The sequence below is a fragment of the Macaca mulatta genome, chromosome 14 (genome assembly GCF_049350105.2).
Source record: "Macaca mulatta isolate MMU2019108-1 chromosome 14, T2T-MMU8v2.0, whole genome shotgun sequence".
NCBI classification, from domain to species: Eukaryota; Metazoa; Chordata; class Mammalia; order Primates; family Cercopithecidae; genus Macaca; species Macaca mulatta.
This window is the reverse complement of record NC_133419.1, coordinates 16,694,343-16,711,003: the sequence shown is the minus strand read 5'-3', so window position 1 is coordinate 16,711,003 and position 16,661 is coordinate 16,694,343. Positions and strand designations below refer to the sequence as shown.

At 33.9% G+C, this 16,661-nt stretch overlaps 2 protein-coding genes across 2 annotated transcripts; both read left to right on the top strand.

Moving 5' to 3' along the window:
• Positions 1-2,495: 2,495 nt before the first annotated feature.
• Positions 2,496-3,581, top strand: OR8K1 (olfactory receptor family 8 subfamily K member 1). The gene is given in 1 exon segment (NM_001194248.2): positions 2,496-3,581. A coding segment is annotated over 1 exon segment (960 nt). The 5' UTR covers positions 2,496-2,590; the 3' UTR covers positions 3,551-3,581.
• Positions 3,582-11,157: 7,576 nt separating this feature from the next.
• On the top strand, positions 11,158-16,324 carry LOC706448 (olfactory receptor 8J1). The gene is made up of 2 exons (XM_028832902.2): positions 11,158-11,196; positions 15,042-16,324. Exon 2 carries the CDS (start codon positions 15,062-15,064, stop codon positions 16,010-16,012), a length of 951 nt encoding a protein of 316 aa, XP_028688735.2. The 5' UTR covers positions 11,158-11,196; positions 15,042-15,061; the 3' UTR covers positions 16,013-16,324.
• The last annotated feature ends 337 nt before the right edge of the window (positions 16,325-16,661 follow it).

Genomic DNA, 16,661 nt, shown 5'->3' with positions numbered 1-16,661 from the left:
CAATACAAAAATATACAGCACTGATTAACACAAAATTCACAATATTCAGCATCCAATCACAAATACTAGGCATTTGAGAAAGCAGGAATATGTGGTCCTATCTTGGAGATAATTCAAGTAGATATTGAAATGGTATAATGATAGAATTAGCAAGCAAGGGCTTTAAGACAATTGTTATAAACATGTTCAGTAAACTAAATGATTTAACAAAAACATTAGCATTGTGAGGAAAAAAAATGAAGATTTAAGAAACAACAGATATGGGGCTTCTAGACATAAATATACAGTATTGGATATGAAAAATATACATTGAATGAGAACAATGGCAGATTAGGAACTGAACAAAAGATGATTTAAACATTCAACAATGAAGACTACTGTAAACAAAGCCAGAGTAAAAATATACTGAACAAAAACCATGAAAATAGTCTTAGTGATTTGTAGAACAATAACAAGTTATTTAAATCATGTTTAATTTTAAGTCTAAGTGTAAAGAAGAGATTAAATAGTGCAGAAGATACACAGTAAAAAATGTTGGCCAGAATTTTTTTCTAAATGTATTTTTAAAAAACAAAATCCTAGACATACAAAAAGCTAAAATAATTCCAAGTAGGGTAAATCGAAAGGAAATTATGCTAAAATGCATTATAGTCAAATTTCTGAAAACCAATAACAAAAATTCTTAAAAACAGCCAGAGATAAATGATATGTTATAAACAAATGAAGAAATTATTTGCCACTAATTTTTTGACATAAACCATACAATTAATAAAATATTATCTCAGTCTAATACAGTTTATAATACATTGTTTTATGTCAGTTTATAATTATATATTCAACAAAATATATGCGGTCAATGGATGTATTATCAAATATTACATAACATTTTTTCTAGAAATTCATTACTTCATTTACTTATGACTTGTTGGGGATTCTACATGTAATATTGACATGCAATGCTGAAAACGGCATTTGTGATTTCCAGTCTTTAGTGATATGGCATAATTTATTTTCTCAGTTAGACAAAGGCATAAGTACTTATGACTTTTTCTTAATGGAACATTCAGAGAATAATCAACAGATATTCAAGGTACTTTCCCTCGGGTAATTACGTACAATTTGTTTAATCTTGAGTCAGATTAATACTTCAACACAATGAGTCTTAAGGGAGTAGAAAAAATTTAAATCCATTCTGTAGCCACTTATAAGGCCTAAAGCAGTAGAAAGCAAAGCAGATTCCTCACTGAGGTAAGCAGAAACATTGGTCTTAGAAAATTTCTAAGGGTACATCCTGAAAGCAGGTTGTCACCAAAAATCTTGAAGGGTCCTATCTCTGCAAAACTATTGCCTCCCTTGCAATATACTGTTCTGTCATCCATAGGACAGATGTGCAGACAGACCTGTTATACAGTCCCCAGTACTCGGGGCTGGTCATTATTTATGCCACCTTAGCTTTCAAATTACTTCATGCTTCAGTCATCTATTTTAACAAAGATCTTTGTCTATCATTATTTACCTGTGTCTTTCCTGCCTCCTTCTCACTTCCTACCAATGAAGGGTATCTCTAATGGAGAAGTGGTGTGTTAGAGTGTTTATGAGAACATATTCTGAAGGCAGAATGACTTTATTTGAATCCTGACACTGCAACTTATAATGTGAAAGATCTTTGTTAAATTATCCAACTCTTTGTGCCTCAGTTTCTTTTTCTTTTAAATGGGGATGATATTACTGCCTACTTCCTAAAGTTATTGTGTAGATCATATGAGTTAATATCTGCAAGTCACTTGCAAAATTGCCTAGCACACAATGGATTTCCTTAAATTCTTGATATTCATTTGTATTTCTCGATATCCATTTGTATTTCTCTATCCACTGAGCCCTTTTTTATGATTCTCTCTTAAATGTTCATGAATTGTAAGAACAGCCAGTTTTTTTTTTTTCTGCAGAAGAAGGATGTATAATTGGGGGCTTATACATCCCCCAATTGCTCACTAGAAGGAGCAGTTCAATAGGCAAAAAGTGCAGATGTGGCATATGCAGATTAAGATATTATTAACAAAATTCTCAAATTATGGCATAAAATTTTGTTTTTGGTAAACAAGTTGAATTTATAGACAGAAGTATGGACACGTATATAATGGTCAGAGATTTCCTACTGTCTGATGCATTACTCCATCAACAGTTTCGAAAATCTTGTCTTGCTTTTTTCAATGATCAGCAATAATGTAAAATTTAATGTGTAGATTTTTGTTTTACAAATTACCTGAAAATTGTGGTAAGCAGAAACAAAAGTGGTAGCTATTTTTACATACTTAAAATGACTCTGGGTCAAAAAAAGTGGATCATAGTAGCTACATCAAAACAACAACTTCGAAATATCTTGACCCTTTTAATTCACACTTTACCAAAGTTTTAGTGAATGTGACTGTAGCTTTGTTTGGTTTTGACCTGATGGGAAAAGGAAACTCTATTTAGAATTTGAAATAAAGGAAATGCCTCTATTGCTCATATGTCATATTGTTAATTTTCTTAGAAGATAATGTTTCAAATATAGTAAATATTGGTTTTCTAGTTTGCACAGGTTACCGAGATGAACCACATGGTGAAACACAATCACACAGCAGTGACCAAGGTGACTGAATTTATTCTCATGGGGATTACAGACAATCCTGGGCTGCAGGCTCCACTGTTTGGACTCTTCCTCGTCATATATTTGGTCACAGTGATAGGCAATCTGGGCATGGTTATCTTGACCTACTTGGACTCCAAGCTACATACCCCCATGTACTTTTTCCTTAGACATTTGTCAATTACTGATCTTGGTTACTCCACTGTCATTGCCCCAAAGATGTTAGTAAACTTCAGAGTGCACAAAAATACAATTTCTTACAATTGGTGTGCCACTCAGCTAGCATTCTTTGAGATTTTCATCATCTCCGAGCTCTTTATTCTATCAGCAATGGCCTATGATCGCTATGTAGCCATCTGTAAACCTCTTCTGTACGTGATCATCATGGCAGAGAAAGTACTTTGGGTGCTGGTAATTGTTCCCTATCTCTATAGCACGTTTGTGTCACTATTTCTCACAATTAAGTTATTTAAACTGTCCTTCTGTGGCTCAAACATAATCAGCTATTTTTACTGTGACTGTATCCCTCTGATGTCCATACTCTGTTCTGACACAAATGAATTAGAATTAATCATTTTGATCTTCTCAGGCTGTAATTTGCTCTTCTCCCTCTCAATTGTTCTCATATCCTACATGTTTATACTAGTAGCCATTCTCAGAATGAACTCAAGGGAAGGGAGGTACAAAGCCTTCTCCACCTGTAGCTCTCATCTGACAGTGGTGATCGTGTTCTATGGGACATTGTTATTTATTTACTTGCAACCCAAGTCCAGTCATACTTTGGCTATTGATAAAATGGCCTCGGTGTTTTACACCCTGGTGATTCCTATGCTGAATCCATTGATCTACAGCCTAAGGAACAAAGAAGTAAAAGATACTCTAAAGAGAACTTTAGCCAATCGATTCAAAATTCTCACTTAATATCTTAATATTCAATTGCATAGCTGGGTACGATAATCTTTGTTTAGTTCTTTGTCAAACCAATTATAACATAAAAAAGTAGAAATATTCTATCTGCTTAGGTTTTCCTGTTTTTCTGGACAAAACATGTACTCTTAGAGCAACCCGTACTCTTTGCCACCTCAATGGGATAAATAAATACTACACTCAGGTAATACATATCTTAAGCAATTTTTGAGATCATATTGGAACCGCTACTATTTATAAATAAGGCAAATTAGGTCAAACTTAGAGTTGCAGAGTTAAAGTGAAAAGCTTATATAGTTCAAACAGAGTAAAAATAACCAGAAAATTAGTAATAGATATTTCATAGCAGGCACTAGGTATTAAATACAAGAAAGATTGAACCATAAAGAATGTGTGCGCTAGATAGGAAGCAAGAAAGTAAGTAAATATGTGATTATAACACAACATGAAAAGCTGTTTAGCCTGACCAACATGGTGAAACCCCATCTCTACTGAAAATACAAAAATTAGCCGTGCACGGTGGCATATGCCTGTAGTCCCAGTTACTCGGGAGACTGACAGAGGAGAATTGCTTGAACCTGGGAGGCGGAGGTTGCAGTGAGCCGAGATCACGCCACTGCACTCCAGCATGGGCGACAGAGCGAGACTCCATCTCAAAAAAAAAAAAGAAAAGAAAAGAAAAGGCTGTGTAAACATTAAAGCTAAGAACACAATATATTATGCTACCTCAGAATGAGGTTTTTCAATCAGATTAAGTTAATATTGTATATCTTAGGGATAAAGTAGGGTTTTGATTAGGACTGATGAGAAAAATACTGGATTGTTCTAGATCCTCCTTGACAGACCCTAGCACTATTGCAAACACTGGTTTATGATAACTTCCCGATAAGCTGATTTAGAATTGGCAACCTGGGCAACCTGAAGATAAAGAAGTTATCTTGTCATCTACTGTAATGGTATCAATACAGAATTTTGAAAAATATATGGAGATGATAACACAGATTAAAGAAAACTGATACACTCTAGGGTCAGCTGCATCTTCATTCCTGTCTTCTTTGTCTCCTTCTTGAGCCTGTCTACACAGTGGCATGGAATGTGTTCTAACATAATGCTTCATTTACATTGTGTACTCTCACTCAGCAAATGAATTCCTTACATCTTAGTATTCTTCCATTGTTTCAATGGGCCCCTTTTTTTCAAATTTTAAAAATATATGCAGTTTTCAAATTGTGCCTGTTTCAATTTAATCTAGTGTTCAAAGTAAAAATTGTGAGGAATTGAATCAAAAAATGATCCAAGGTGTCTTTATCCCGATCCATTTATTTTCTTTCTTTTTTTCCTTTTCTTTCACTTATTGTATTTACTTCATCTAAACATAAGCTGAACATAACAACAGTATACAAAATTGCATTATCCAATCATCAGATTTGTTTACTTCTGATTTTGATAACCTCTGATCCTGCTCATAAGCATATTAATTTTTACTAATCAATTTTACACTTCCAGAGTTTTGTTTTGTTTTGTTGTTTTTTTGTTTTGTTTTTTTTTTTTTTTTTGAGACAGTGTCTCATCCTGCAGCCCAGGCTGGAGTGCAGTGGTGCAATCTAGGCTCACTGCAACCTCCACCTCCTGGGTTCAAGCAATTATCTTGCTTCAGCCTCCCGAGTAGCTGGGACTACAGGTGCACACCGCTACACCCAGCTAATTTTTTGTATTTTAGTAGAGACCAGGTTTCACAGTGTTGCCCAGGCTGGTTGTGAACTCCTGAGCTCAGGCAATCCACCCACCTCAGCCTCCCAAAGTGCTGAGATTACAGGCGTGAGCTACCGTGCCTGGCCTCATAGTAGCATTTTATCTTATAATGCACAAATATAACTCTTTGGTTTTGTATATTTTCCCTTCCCAAATTCTACAATTTCTATCCCTTTCTATAACCCACAACTAAAATTAAATAATATGAATAGCATTCTGTAATACCATCCATCCAAGAAAGGCTTTTAAAAAATCATGCTATATTATGTTCCCTGCAACGTTTTCTTTGTTTGTTTGTTTGTTTGTTTTACTTTAGAATTCATCAGCAGGATTTCTCTTGACCAATAAAAATTCTTTAACAAATTTTTTTAATATCAGCGTATAACTCTGGAAAACAGACGAATCACTTTGTACTTAGCCATTCCTTGATTGATGAACTTTGGTTGTTGACAGCTTAAGTTATTAAATTGCCACCAAAAACATATGCTGTAATAAATATCTCATAATTATAAAATAATATACTGGTAATTTTTATTTCTAAAATAAATGTATACGGTTATTTCACATTCTAATAATGTGTTGTTGGGTAAATATTTTGCATACATAAATTATAATTTTAAAAATTTTTTAATGAGAATAAATACCATGCAATGTTATTTTTTCCAAGAAGTGTTTCCTCTTTTGTCCATTTTTTAATGAAATACTAACATTTTAAGAATGAAGTAGGCCGGGCGCGGTGGCTCAAGCCTGTAATCCCAGCACTTTGGGAGGCCGAGACGGGCGGATCACGAGGTCAGGAGATCGAGACCATCCTGGCTAACACGGTGAAACCCCATCTCTACTAAAAAAAATACAAAAAACTAGCCGGGCGAGATGGCGGGCGCCTGTAGTCTCAGCTACTCGGGAGGCTGAGGCAGGAGAATGGCGTAAACCCGGGAGGCGGAGCTTGCAGTGAGCTGAGATCCGGCCACTGCACCCCAGCCTGGGGGACAGAGCCAGACTCCGTCTCAAAAAAAAAAAAAAAAAAAAAAAAAGAATGAAGTAGTAACATTTTTATGAACACTAACATTTACTAATATTGTGTGATAAAAAATGCAAAATGACAATAATAGGTGTCTAAAATCAGCTATTTGATGTCATAGATAAAATATAGATGGTTTTCAAGCATTACATTCTTTTCTACAAAAAGTTTATAATATTCCAGACTTAGTTGGACACTGCTGTTTTCCCTAATGGCCACAAAACACACATTCTGATTACAATTATAATCATGAGTAGTTGAAAAATAATGCTGCCAACCTATATAAAATTCCTTTAGTATTTATACATTCTCAACCTTCTTCCCAGAGTTAAAACTTCGAGCTTTATTGTATTTATTTTCATTCCATGTCTAATTAATGACTTGGTACACCAAAAGCTTTTACCAAGGATATTTTAATATATCTGTACTTTCTAATGTTTACGTGACAAGAGTTGAACGGTCCTAATGATGGATTGCATAAACTCAACTTCCAAATATTTCTAAAAGCCCATGAGGCTGATTTCCTACATAGGCTCTGTAATGAATTTCTTCAATTCTCTCTCCATGGCTTTTTTATTCAGACAGCAAGACACACTCCTCTTCAAGGAATTTTCTCAAAGAATTTAAATTTTCTGCATCAAACATGAAGCCATTCTGGCTTTAAAATGTTGAAAGAGTTAGCTCGATGGAGGAGAATTATCTCCTTTACTGTCTTATCCTAAGCATCCAAGTGGTTCATCCTTCATCTAACACCATATGGTTGAGACCAAGGTACACATTTTAGCTAAGCTCAATTTTAAGGCACCAATTGTAGTATTAATTTTAATAACTGCAACCAAAGGTGACTGTTTTAAGAGTAGACAGGTGTAGACCCAGCCTCATGGCATAAAAGTAAGGTTCCCCATATCTGGCTTTAGATCTGCTTCTATACGACACAGAAAAAAATTCAGAATAGCCAAAATAATCTTGAAAAACAACAAAACTAGAGCACTCACAATACCTACTTCATGAGCTCCTACAAACCTCCAGCACTGGAGATAATGCAGCACTTTATAACCATAGATAAATAGATTCGTGGTACACAATGGAGTCCAAAACACATGTATGTACAGATGTTCGATTGATTTTTTTTCCTAAAAAGCCCACTCAATTTATATGGTACCTTAGACACATATAAATATCACCTACAAGGCTGTAACTAAAAGGCAATCAAACAAAAATAGGATAAAATATGTTCCACATAGTAAGTATTAATGGTCAATATGCACATGATAAAGAAGCCCAACATCCTCAGCTATCAGGGAAATGGAATTACAGTAACAGTGGGATACTATTTTCCATCTACTAGTTTGAGTAAAATTTAAAATATTTCATTACCAAAGAGTGAGTGTCAACCTGATCCAGAGTATTAGCTGCTGAAATTATGACACTTGCTGATTACCATGTACAGTGGTACTTCATTTCAGAGAACGGTGTAGTGGTTATAAGTAATGTTAAATGCATTACTACCACATGTTTCCAGAGTTCACCTTCTGGATGTTTACCAAAGGGGAATGAAAACATGTCCAAAAAATGTATACATTCATGTTATTGATAGCTCTATTCAAAATAGGATAAAATGGAAATATTTCAATTGTTCATAAACAAATAAAAATATAAATTGTGCTATAATCCTAAAATAGAATACTACTCAGCAATAAAATGGAATGAGCTATTGCTATATGCAGCAGCACAAATGAATTTAAACAGCCTTAACCAGACACAACCTACTATATTATTCATTTTACACGAAGTTCTAGAACAGGTAAACTAATATATGGTGGTAGAAACCACAGCAATTTTGAGCACGTGAATTCCAATGAACTAAGGTTTTGCTACCAGTGTCAGCCATTTACTCTCCCACTAACTGGGATTACTTTTTAAAAGAGATCTTTTCCCCTGATATACAAGCTTTAGAAAATCTTAGAAGAGGGGTGGTTGCATGTTTTAATGCTGGGAAGTGGCAACTTTGGGGTGAAACTTACTGAAATGGATTAAAAATTTTGCATTGTTTCAGAGCTATAAAAATTTTATGTATCCAAAATTATAATAGCCTTAAATTGAGTATAAATAATATTTAAAAGCATGTGCATATGTGATTATTTGTGATGTTATTTGTAAAAAAAGTATATATACATATGTTTGAAGTGTTGAAAGAAAACTAGTACTTTATATTCTTTATCATATCACTTTTTGTAAGTGTTGAATATATTCTTATTTGTTTTTCCATGTTCTGTTTTGTGGCCTTAAGAAGTGTTTTAAACATATCTGAGTGCATAAAATAGGAGAAAATGCCCCCTATGTGATGCTGCATTAGATATAAAACTGTGTACATATATTAAAAAATAACAATTGTATCCTGAGATATAGTATGGAGGAATTTACTGCAAAGAGACATTGGGGAACATTTTGGGATGATTAAAACACATTATTTAAATGTAAACTATATAGAATTGGCATTTTATTGTATGTAAATTATTGCTCTTTTTACAGAAACCAATATAATATGCCCTTTTATTTATTTTTCAGGGTTTATTGAGTTATAATAGGCAAATAAAAATTGTATATATGTAAGGTGTACAACATGACAATTTTTAATTTTGTTTTATTTATTTATTTATTTATTTATTTACTTACTTACTTATTGTAGACATGGAGGTCTTGCTATGTTGACCAGGCTGGTCTTGAACTCCCGGGCTCCAGCCATCCTCCTGCCTCAGACTCCCAAAGTGCTGAGGTTACAGGCGTGAGCCACTGCACTCGGCATCATGATGTTTTCATAAACATATATATTGTGAAATCATTACCAAGATGAAGCTAATTTACATACCATTGTCTCAGGTAGTTAATTTCTGTTTGTGTGGTAAGAACATTTAAGATCTACTGTGTCAGCAATTTTCAAGTGTACAATACAGTCTTATTAACTATAATCACCATGCTGGACATTAGAGCTCCAGAACTTATTCATCCTCCGTAATTTATATTTTATACTTAACTTATATAATTTACATTAAACACTTACATGTAACATACTACATTATGTAACTTACACTTTATACTCTTTGATCAACATCTCCAGTGGCTCCTACTCCTCAGCCCCAGCAACCACTTCTACTCTCTGCTTCTATGAGTTTGATTTTTTTTAGATTCCACATAAAAGTGTGACCATGAAGTAAAATGTTACCCTTTTAATACTATTTTAATACTATCTTTAGTTGGCCTCTCAGATGCTTTCCTCAAATTTCTATATAATTTACATAATTAAAATATTTAAAGAATATATAATTATATACTAAACATATCCCATCATTTACTTAACAAATTTCTAAACTGTGTATTTAGTTTACAGTATGTTATCTCACTGAAAAAATAATCTTATGAAGATCTTATTTATGTATTTAAGTAACTTTTATTACTTCTGTAGAACAGATTTCCAGAAGCAGGTTTTCTTCCCAATGAAGATTCCATCTTTTCAGCTGTTTAGGGTCTAACATGAGCGGTTTAGAATAATTATCTTCCTCCGTTCATGGTAATTTTTCATTATTCAGCCAGCAAAATCTCTTTCTTATTCATGTTTTAGTCTTTCTTGTTATGGACTGAATGGTCTATCTCAAAATTCATGCATTAAAGCCTTAATCACTAGTACCTCAGAATGTGACTGTATTTGGACACAGAGCCTTTAAAAAGGCAATTAATTTAATTAGGGTCATTTAGCTGGGTCCTAATTCAATAAAACTGGCATCCTGATAAGAAGAGAGATTAGGACAGAGAGAGGGAGATATACCAGGCACATATAACAGACCGAGGGACAACGATGTGAGGGCACAATGAAAAGATGGCCCTCTGCAAGCCCAGGTGACAGCCCCAGAAGAAACCAAACCTGCCGAGACCTTGAGATTGGACTTCTATCCTTCAGTACTGTGAGAAAACAAATTTCTACTGTTTAAGCCACTCAGTCTGTGGTATTTTGTTATGATAGTCTTCAATACACCTTTCATCTTCATTTCTTTACCCAGTCCCAACCACCACCATTGGGAAACCAACACAAAATAACTCAAGGTGAATCTGTTTGTTTTCTTGTGTTCTTACAAAGCATACAATAGTTTTCTATGTCATTGATTTATATTGTACATAAATGTCATCATGCTATATATCTCCATTTTCTGCTTTAATTTAAGGCCTATAGGAGCAGATCTTTGGATCTACAAAGGGGACTTAATTCCTAAATATGATAATTTCCCCAAGACATATTCCTTTCTAAACAATTCCATTAGTCATTACATGGATAAAAATGCATACATACTAAATGTTTAGTGTTTTTAAAAATCCCTTTGTTCATCAGGGAATTTATGTTTTATACTTTAAAATAAGACGTGGAGGTAGACAACAGAGATAGTGACATAATAAATATATTATTTATAGATACAGCTTTTAAAAATCTGATTGTGATACCATCAGCTCCTAGTTCTTATATATCCCATCTTGCAATAATGAATCTCCGAATGGAAATGAATTACTTTAAAAGACACAGTTTAATCCCCATGACCCTTAGCTGTAATGCACTTGAATTCACTTCAATAATACAGAATAAACACAGACTTCCAGAAGGACTCATGGGGTGTCTGATTGACTTTCTAGAGGGAGACCTTGTTAAGAAACCAGTCCCATGTGGCATCTTCCCCAAAGACATAAAAGGCAATGTGTAGATACTTGAGTTGCCTGTGCTTCAGAATTAAGGTCTCAAAGATTTTTAAAACCCCATTACCTCTCATTGCCACAGCCATGTATAGACTCTCATTAAGAACCTGAAGCAGATTCTCCTTCAGAGGTAGGTGGAAAAGACTTTTCTTTTTTGTATAGTGACCGTTAAAAGATCCTAAACCATATCTTAAAATGATCCACTTCACTTTTATTTTGGAAGACACTGGGATTTATGTATAATCAAATAATACAATGCTTCAACTAAAGTTTGTTTTTAGGATGTATAACTCATTTTAGGAATACGGGGCATCAAATATGATCAAGCTATTTATGCTTCCAAGTTAGAAATGGCATCATTATGTCTCAGATACTTAAGTAAATTATGTCACTACTGAAACTATGAATTTTTGCTCAGAGACTGATCATATCAGTATTTTTGCAATATTTACTTTTGCAATATTATTTACAATAAAAATTGTATGTTGCACAGGATAACCTATGAAAGAAAATTGGATATACAACTACCCAAAGTTAAAATGATGCCTCTTTTTTTTTAGAATACAGGCATAGAATGCAAGTGTTCTCAGAAAAATTACCCATTCAATGTGATAATATACAAGCAAATATACGTAGAAGCACAGTATGTAATCCAGTGCAGTAATAGAAAATGTTTAAACCACCTATCTTGTCATAAAATAAATCTGTCAGCATTGTAGTTCAGAAGAAATAGCAAAGAAGAACTTCCATTAGATATCAAAAAGAAGAACTTCAATTTGCGGGGAGACATTTCCAAAAGCAGGGGCAAGACTTTAAGATAAACTGCCCAACCCTAGATTCCAGACGTGATGGGACAAAACTTTACAACATTATCAAGACGAATACAGAAAAACTCACTGCCTGGGTTGCCCTTAGTTTAACTAACCTAAAATAGAATATTCAAAAATAAATTTACCTTCTTTTCATTCTCCCTCAGATTGTGTAACAAAATAAAAGCCTAAGTACATGGAAAGTATTCAAAAAACACACTTTTTAAAAGGCTATTATTGTTGACTAAAACTAGTAATAGGGAAAAAATAAGAACAGTTTTTTAAAGTTAAAGGCTATTATTGTTAGACATTAGCCATAAAACACTGTACTAATTTAAAGATAACTTATTGAGGTCTGAGAATGGTGGCTTACACCTGTAATCACAGCATTTTGAGAGGCCGAGGCAGGTGGATTACCTGAGGTCAGGATTTCGAGACCAGCCTGGCCAACATCCCGTCTCTACTAAAACTACAAAAATTAGGCAAGCGTGGTGATGTACACCTTGTAGTCCTAGTTACCTGGGAGGCTGAGGTTTAAATCTGGGAAGTGAAAGTTGCAGTGAGCAGAAATCGCGCCATCACCCTCCAGTCTGCCTGGGTGACAGAGTGAAACTGTGTCTCAAAAAAAAAAGAAAAAGAAAAAGAAAAAGAAGACAATTCATCTATCTTTCTACTCTCTCAATTCATTAGTATTTTTGAAACGATTGAACATGCCTAGAGAGTAATCAGAAATGACATTTTTGAATACTACAAAATTAAAGTTCATTAGCCTCATTTGATGCTACCCTCATATCCGGTTTTTAAATGTATGGACCCACTGCTACAAATGGGGGACAAACTTCTTTCAGAGAAGATTCTGCTTCTCCCCCGGCCCCCCTCCAAAAAAAGAAAGCAATCTCAGGAGAATCAATACCAGTGAGGACATGGAGGGTCAGAAATAAAAATATTAATGCATGTTTGGTAAGGCAGATGACCAGAAAAGTCACGTGAGTCTGATGGTAAATGAGGTAAAAGCATATTTTAAATATTGTAAAAAATAGCTTGGATAACATAACTTAATTGCACAAAATGCCTTAATGACTGGCATTCCTACCAGTCAATCTAAAAGAACCAGGAAGGATACAGTAATTAATGGAAGTGCTTGCTCTAAGGAAGTAGAAGAGTGAGGTGCATAAAATGGGAAAGTATTCATAGAAATTGACAAATAGTGCAATCTTGATATTTGAAAGAGAAAATTACAGGATGAATATAATTTTGTGATTTTAAAATGATTACTTTTAAGAATTAATTATTGGATCTTCAAATAAAACATAAAGCCAGTAAAGCACTAGGTTTCATCAGAAACAGAGTAGCTGATACAATCTGCAAGCATTCATATTGGCTGATAGCTGGCATATTTGCTAAGGGGGACAACAAAGTGGCTGAAGGCTGCAGATGGAATACTAAAACTGCAAACCCAAATGTCACCTTCTCAAGAAGGCCTTCCCATCTTAAAATAAAAGTTGAAAAAAAGAAATGAAAAATAAAAAAGAAACTGCTAAAATTAAAAAAGACTTTCCCCTAACATATCACGTGAAAATATTCTCCCAAGTTATCATAATGTATCTTCTGGTTTAATTTCTTTATTACACTTATTGCAGTGTGCAATAATCTTGTTTATTTGTTTCTTTATCAGATTTTTGTATGTTTCCTATCATTGGAATAGCAGGTCCATAAGACGAGGGATGAGCAATTTATCTGAAGTTTGCACGTTACCAGAGTAAGGAATTCAATAAACAGGTGGTAAATAAGTAAGTAAGTAAGTAAATAAATAAATAAGAAGACTTTTTAAAATCAAGAAAAAGTGTGATGTTTGGTTTCAGAATCAAACTGAGATCAATATTAACAATGTTAGGAATTATTTTGGTTCACTTCATTCTTTTTTCATACTGCAGAATAATTTTCTATTTTTCTTTCTATTGGATCTCTTTTTTAGAAGGAGAAAATAAGTGAACAGCTTTGGGATTTTAAAATTCAGACATTTTTAATGATATACTGTTAACTCTCTGGAACTTAACTCCACATTTTTAGATATGGGACTAAGACAGGATTTCTTTGGGCCAGGTCCCCACGCCAGCGGAACTATAAATTATAGCAGAGAAGGCACTCTAATTGGCTTAGGGGTAGGTGGTGATCCTAAAAATAAAGAACTCAAGGGAAATATTTAGCCATATTAAAATAGAATTTAATTTATATGTCAAATATAAGCATTGTAGTTATCACAGAAAATCTCTAAAATAACAATATTTACTCATTACAGTAATGAAAATATAAAAAATACAAAAAAGATGAATAAAAAATCAACTAAAAGAGGAGATATGCTTTATAAGTGGTAAAAATGATATCTAATTATATAAATAAAAATTGTGATTAAGCATAGAATACAATGTGAAAACTATGAGGAGCTGTACAAACTTGTGAAATAGAACAAAATAAGAAATGAGAAAGAAGGAAAAGATAGCAGTATACAGTAAGGCATAATGTCAAGAAATTACAAAAATAATAAAATGTTCACTGACATTATTTTTGAAAGCTAAAAAGAAAATATGTCACCTGAAAAATAGATCTGAGGACATACCTGCATGTATTTTAGTCAGAGTTAATTTAAAAAAGAGAGAAAAAGCAAACAGACATGGATGATAAAATGTGTATCTAATACAGATTATACAATGATAGAATAAAGAAAATGGAGCAGGATAGTATCTGCAATCATCATTCTTAAGAAAAAGCAAGAAGTCTCAGATTTAGAAGTTGGATTATTTGCAGACATGAAATGCCTCAAGCCTGTCATGCTCAATGCAAATGATATAAAATATTAATTGTGGCTTCAGCTGTTTGCAAACTAAGAATATACTCATATTTCAATAAGATTGTGAGGAAGTAAGTCCTCAAAAATCTTTCATGATGTTGGATCATCTCTTAATTTATTATACTTTTCCATACTTGCTCTTTCTCTCTCCCAAGTGATTACCAAGTTTACTTATTAGACCTAGAAGCTCGAGTTTAATAACTGAGTTAGATTAATACATAATTCAAAGAAATGTTACCAAGGAATTGTGCTAGCCATATAATGGCAGTCATACAGATAATTCTTTAAAGTTTTTAATCTCTCTTTTCCCCCAAACAGATGAATTTGCAAACTCTGACATGGCTCCTGAAAATTTCACCAGGGTCACTGAGTTTATTCTCACAGGTGTCTCTGACTGTCCAGAGCTCCAGATTCCCCTCTTCCTGGTCTTCCTGGTGCTCTATGTGCTGACCGTGGCAGGGAACCTGGGCATCATCACCCTTACCAGTGCTGACTCTCGACTTCAAACCCCCATGTACTTTTTCCTGCGACAGCTGGCTATCATCAATCTTGGTAACTCTACTGTCATTGCCCCTAAAATGCTGATTAACTTTTTAGTAAAGAAGAAAACTATCTCATTCTATGAATGTACCACCCAGCTGGGAGGGTTCTTGTTCTTTATTGTGTCTGAGGTAATGATGCTGGCTGTGATGGCCTATGACCGCTATGTGGCCATTTGTAACCCTCTGCTCTACATGGTGGTGGTGTCTCGGCGGCTCTGCCTCCTGCTGGTCTCCCTCACATACCTCTATGGCTTTTCTACATCTATTGTGGTTTCATCTTGTGTATTTTCTGTGTCTTATTGCTCTTCTAATATAATCAATCATTTTTACTGTGATAATGTTCCTCTGTTAGCATTATCTTGCTCTGATACTTACTTACCAGAAACAGTTGTCTTTATATCTGCAGCTACAAATGTGGTTGGTTCCTTGATTATAGTTCTAGTATCTTATTTCAACATTGTTTTGTCTATTCTAAAAATACGTTCATCAGAAGGAAGGAAAAAAGCCTTTTCTACCTGTGCTTCACATATGATGTCAGTCACAGTTTTTTATGGGACATTGCTATTCATGTATGTGCAGCCTCGAAGCAACCATTCACTGGATACTGATAAGATGGCTTCTGTGTTTTACACGTTGGTGGTTCCTATGCTGAATCCCTTGATCTACAGCCTGAGAAATAAGGATGTGAAGGCTGCTCTACAGAGATTCATGACAAATCCGCGCTATTTTTTTTTAAAAACATTGTAATTTTAAACTATACAGGTAAATGAGGAGAGAGTTAATATAAGCTGCCATTATGTAAGAGAAAATGTAGGAAAAAGAAAAGGTAGGGCACTGACTTACAGGTACATAAGCAATCGTAGGAATTACAAGAAGATACAATTTAGGGAACTTTGAATTAAAAAATAAGCTGAAACTCTTTAGTTGTGAAGTTAAGTTAGAAAAAAAATGTTATTCACCAATTCTGCCTGGGATTAAGCAGGTAGACAGTTTGAAATAAAAATGGTTTCCAGCAGTTAGAAAAACATAAATTAAAAAAAGTTAAATAAGTTTGAATGAAGCAAAATAATACGGTGAGAGAAGTAAAACTGATTTCCTTATTCTTTGGCTTCTTTCACTGCCCTCTAGGTATAGTTGGGTATAGTAAATCAGTTCTTGAAAAATTGAAATTACAGATGATTAAGATCCTTTTCTTCATCTAAGTTATCAAAATTAAACTAACAATCTTATTTAAAATAAAATTTTCTAAAGATTTCTTAATTTTGTTCTAAGAATGAAATGAATACTAGCAATGAATTTATATTTTGAATGCTAACCAGAATAAGATTATAATAATTTTATTACACTTAACATAATTTATACAATTTTTTATTGAGAGACACAGAGTATCATAGTT

What these genes read in the sequence shown, in the direction of transcription:
- LOC706448 (XM_028832902.2), top strand. Translation starts at nt 15,062, where the DNA reads ATGGCTCCTGAAAATTTCACCAGGGTCACTGAGTTTATTCTCACAGGT.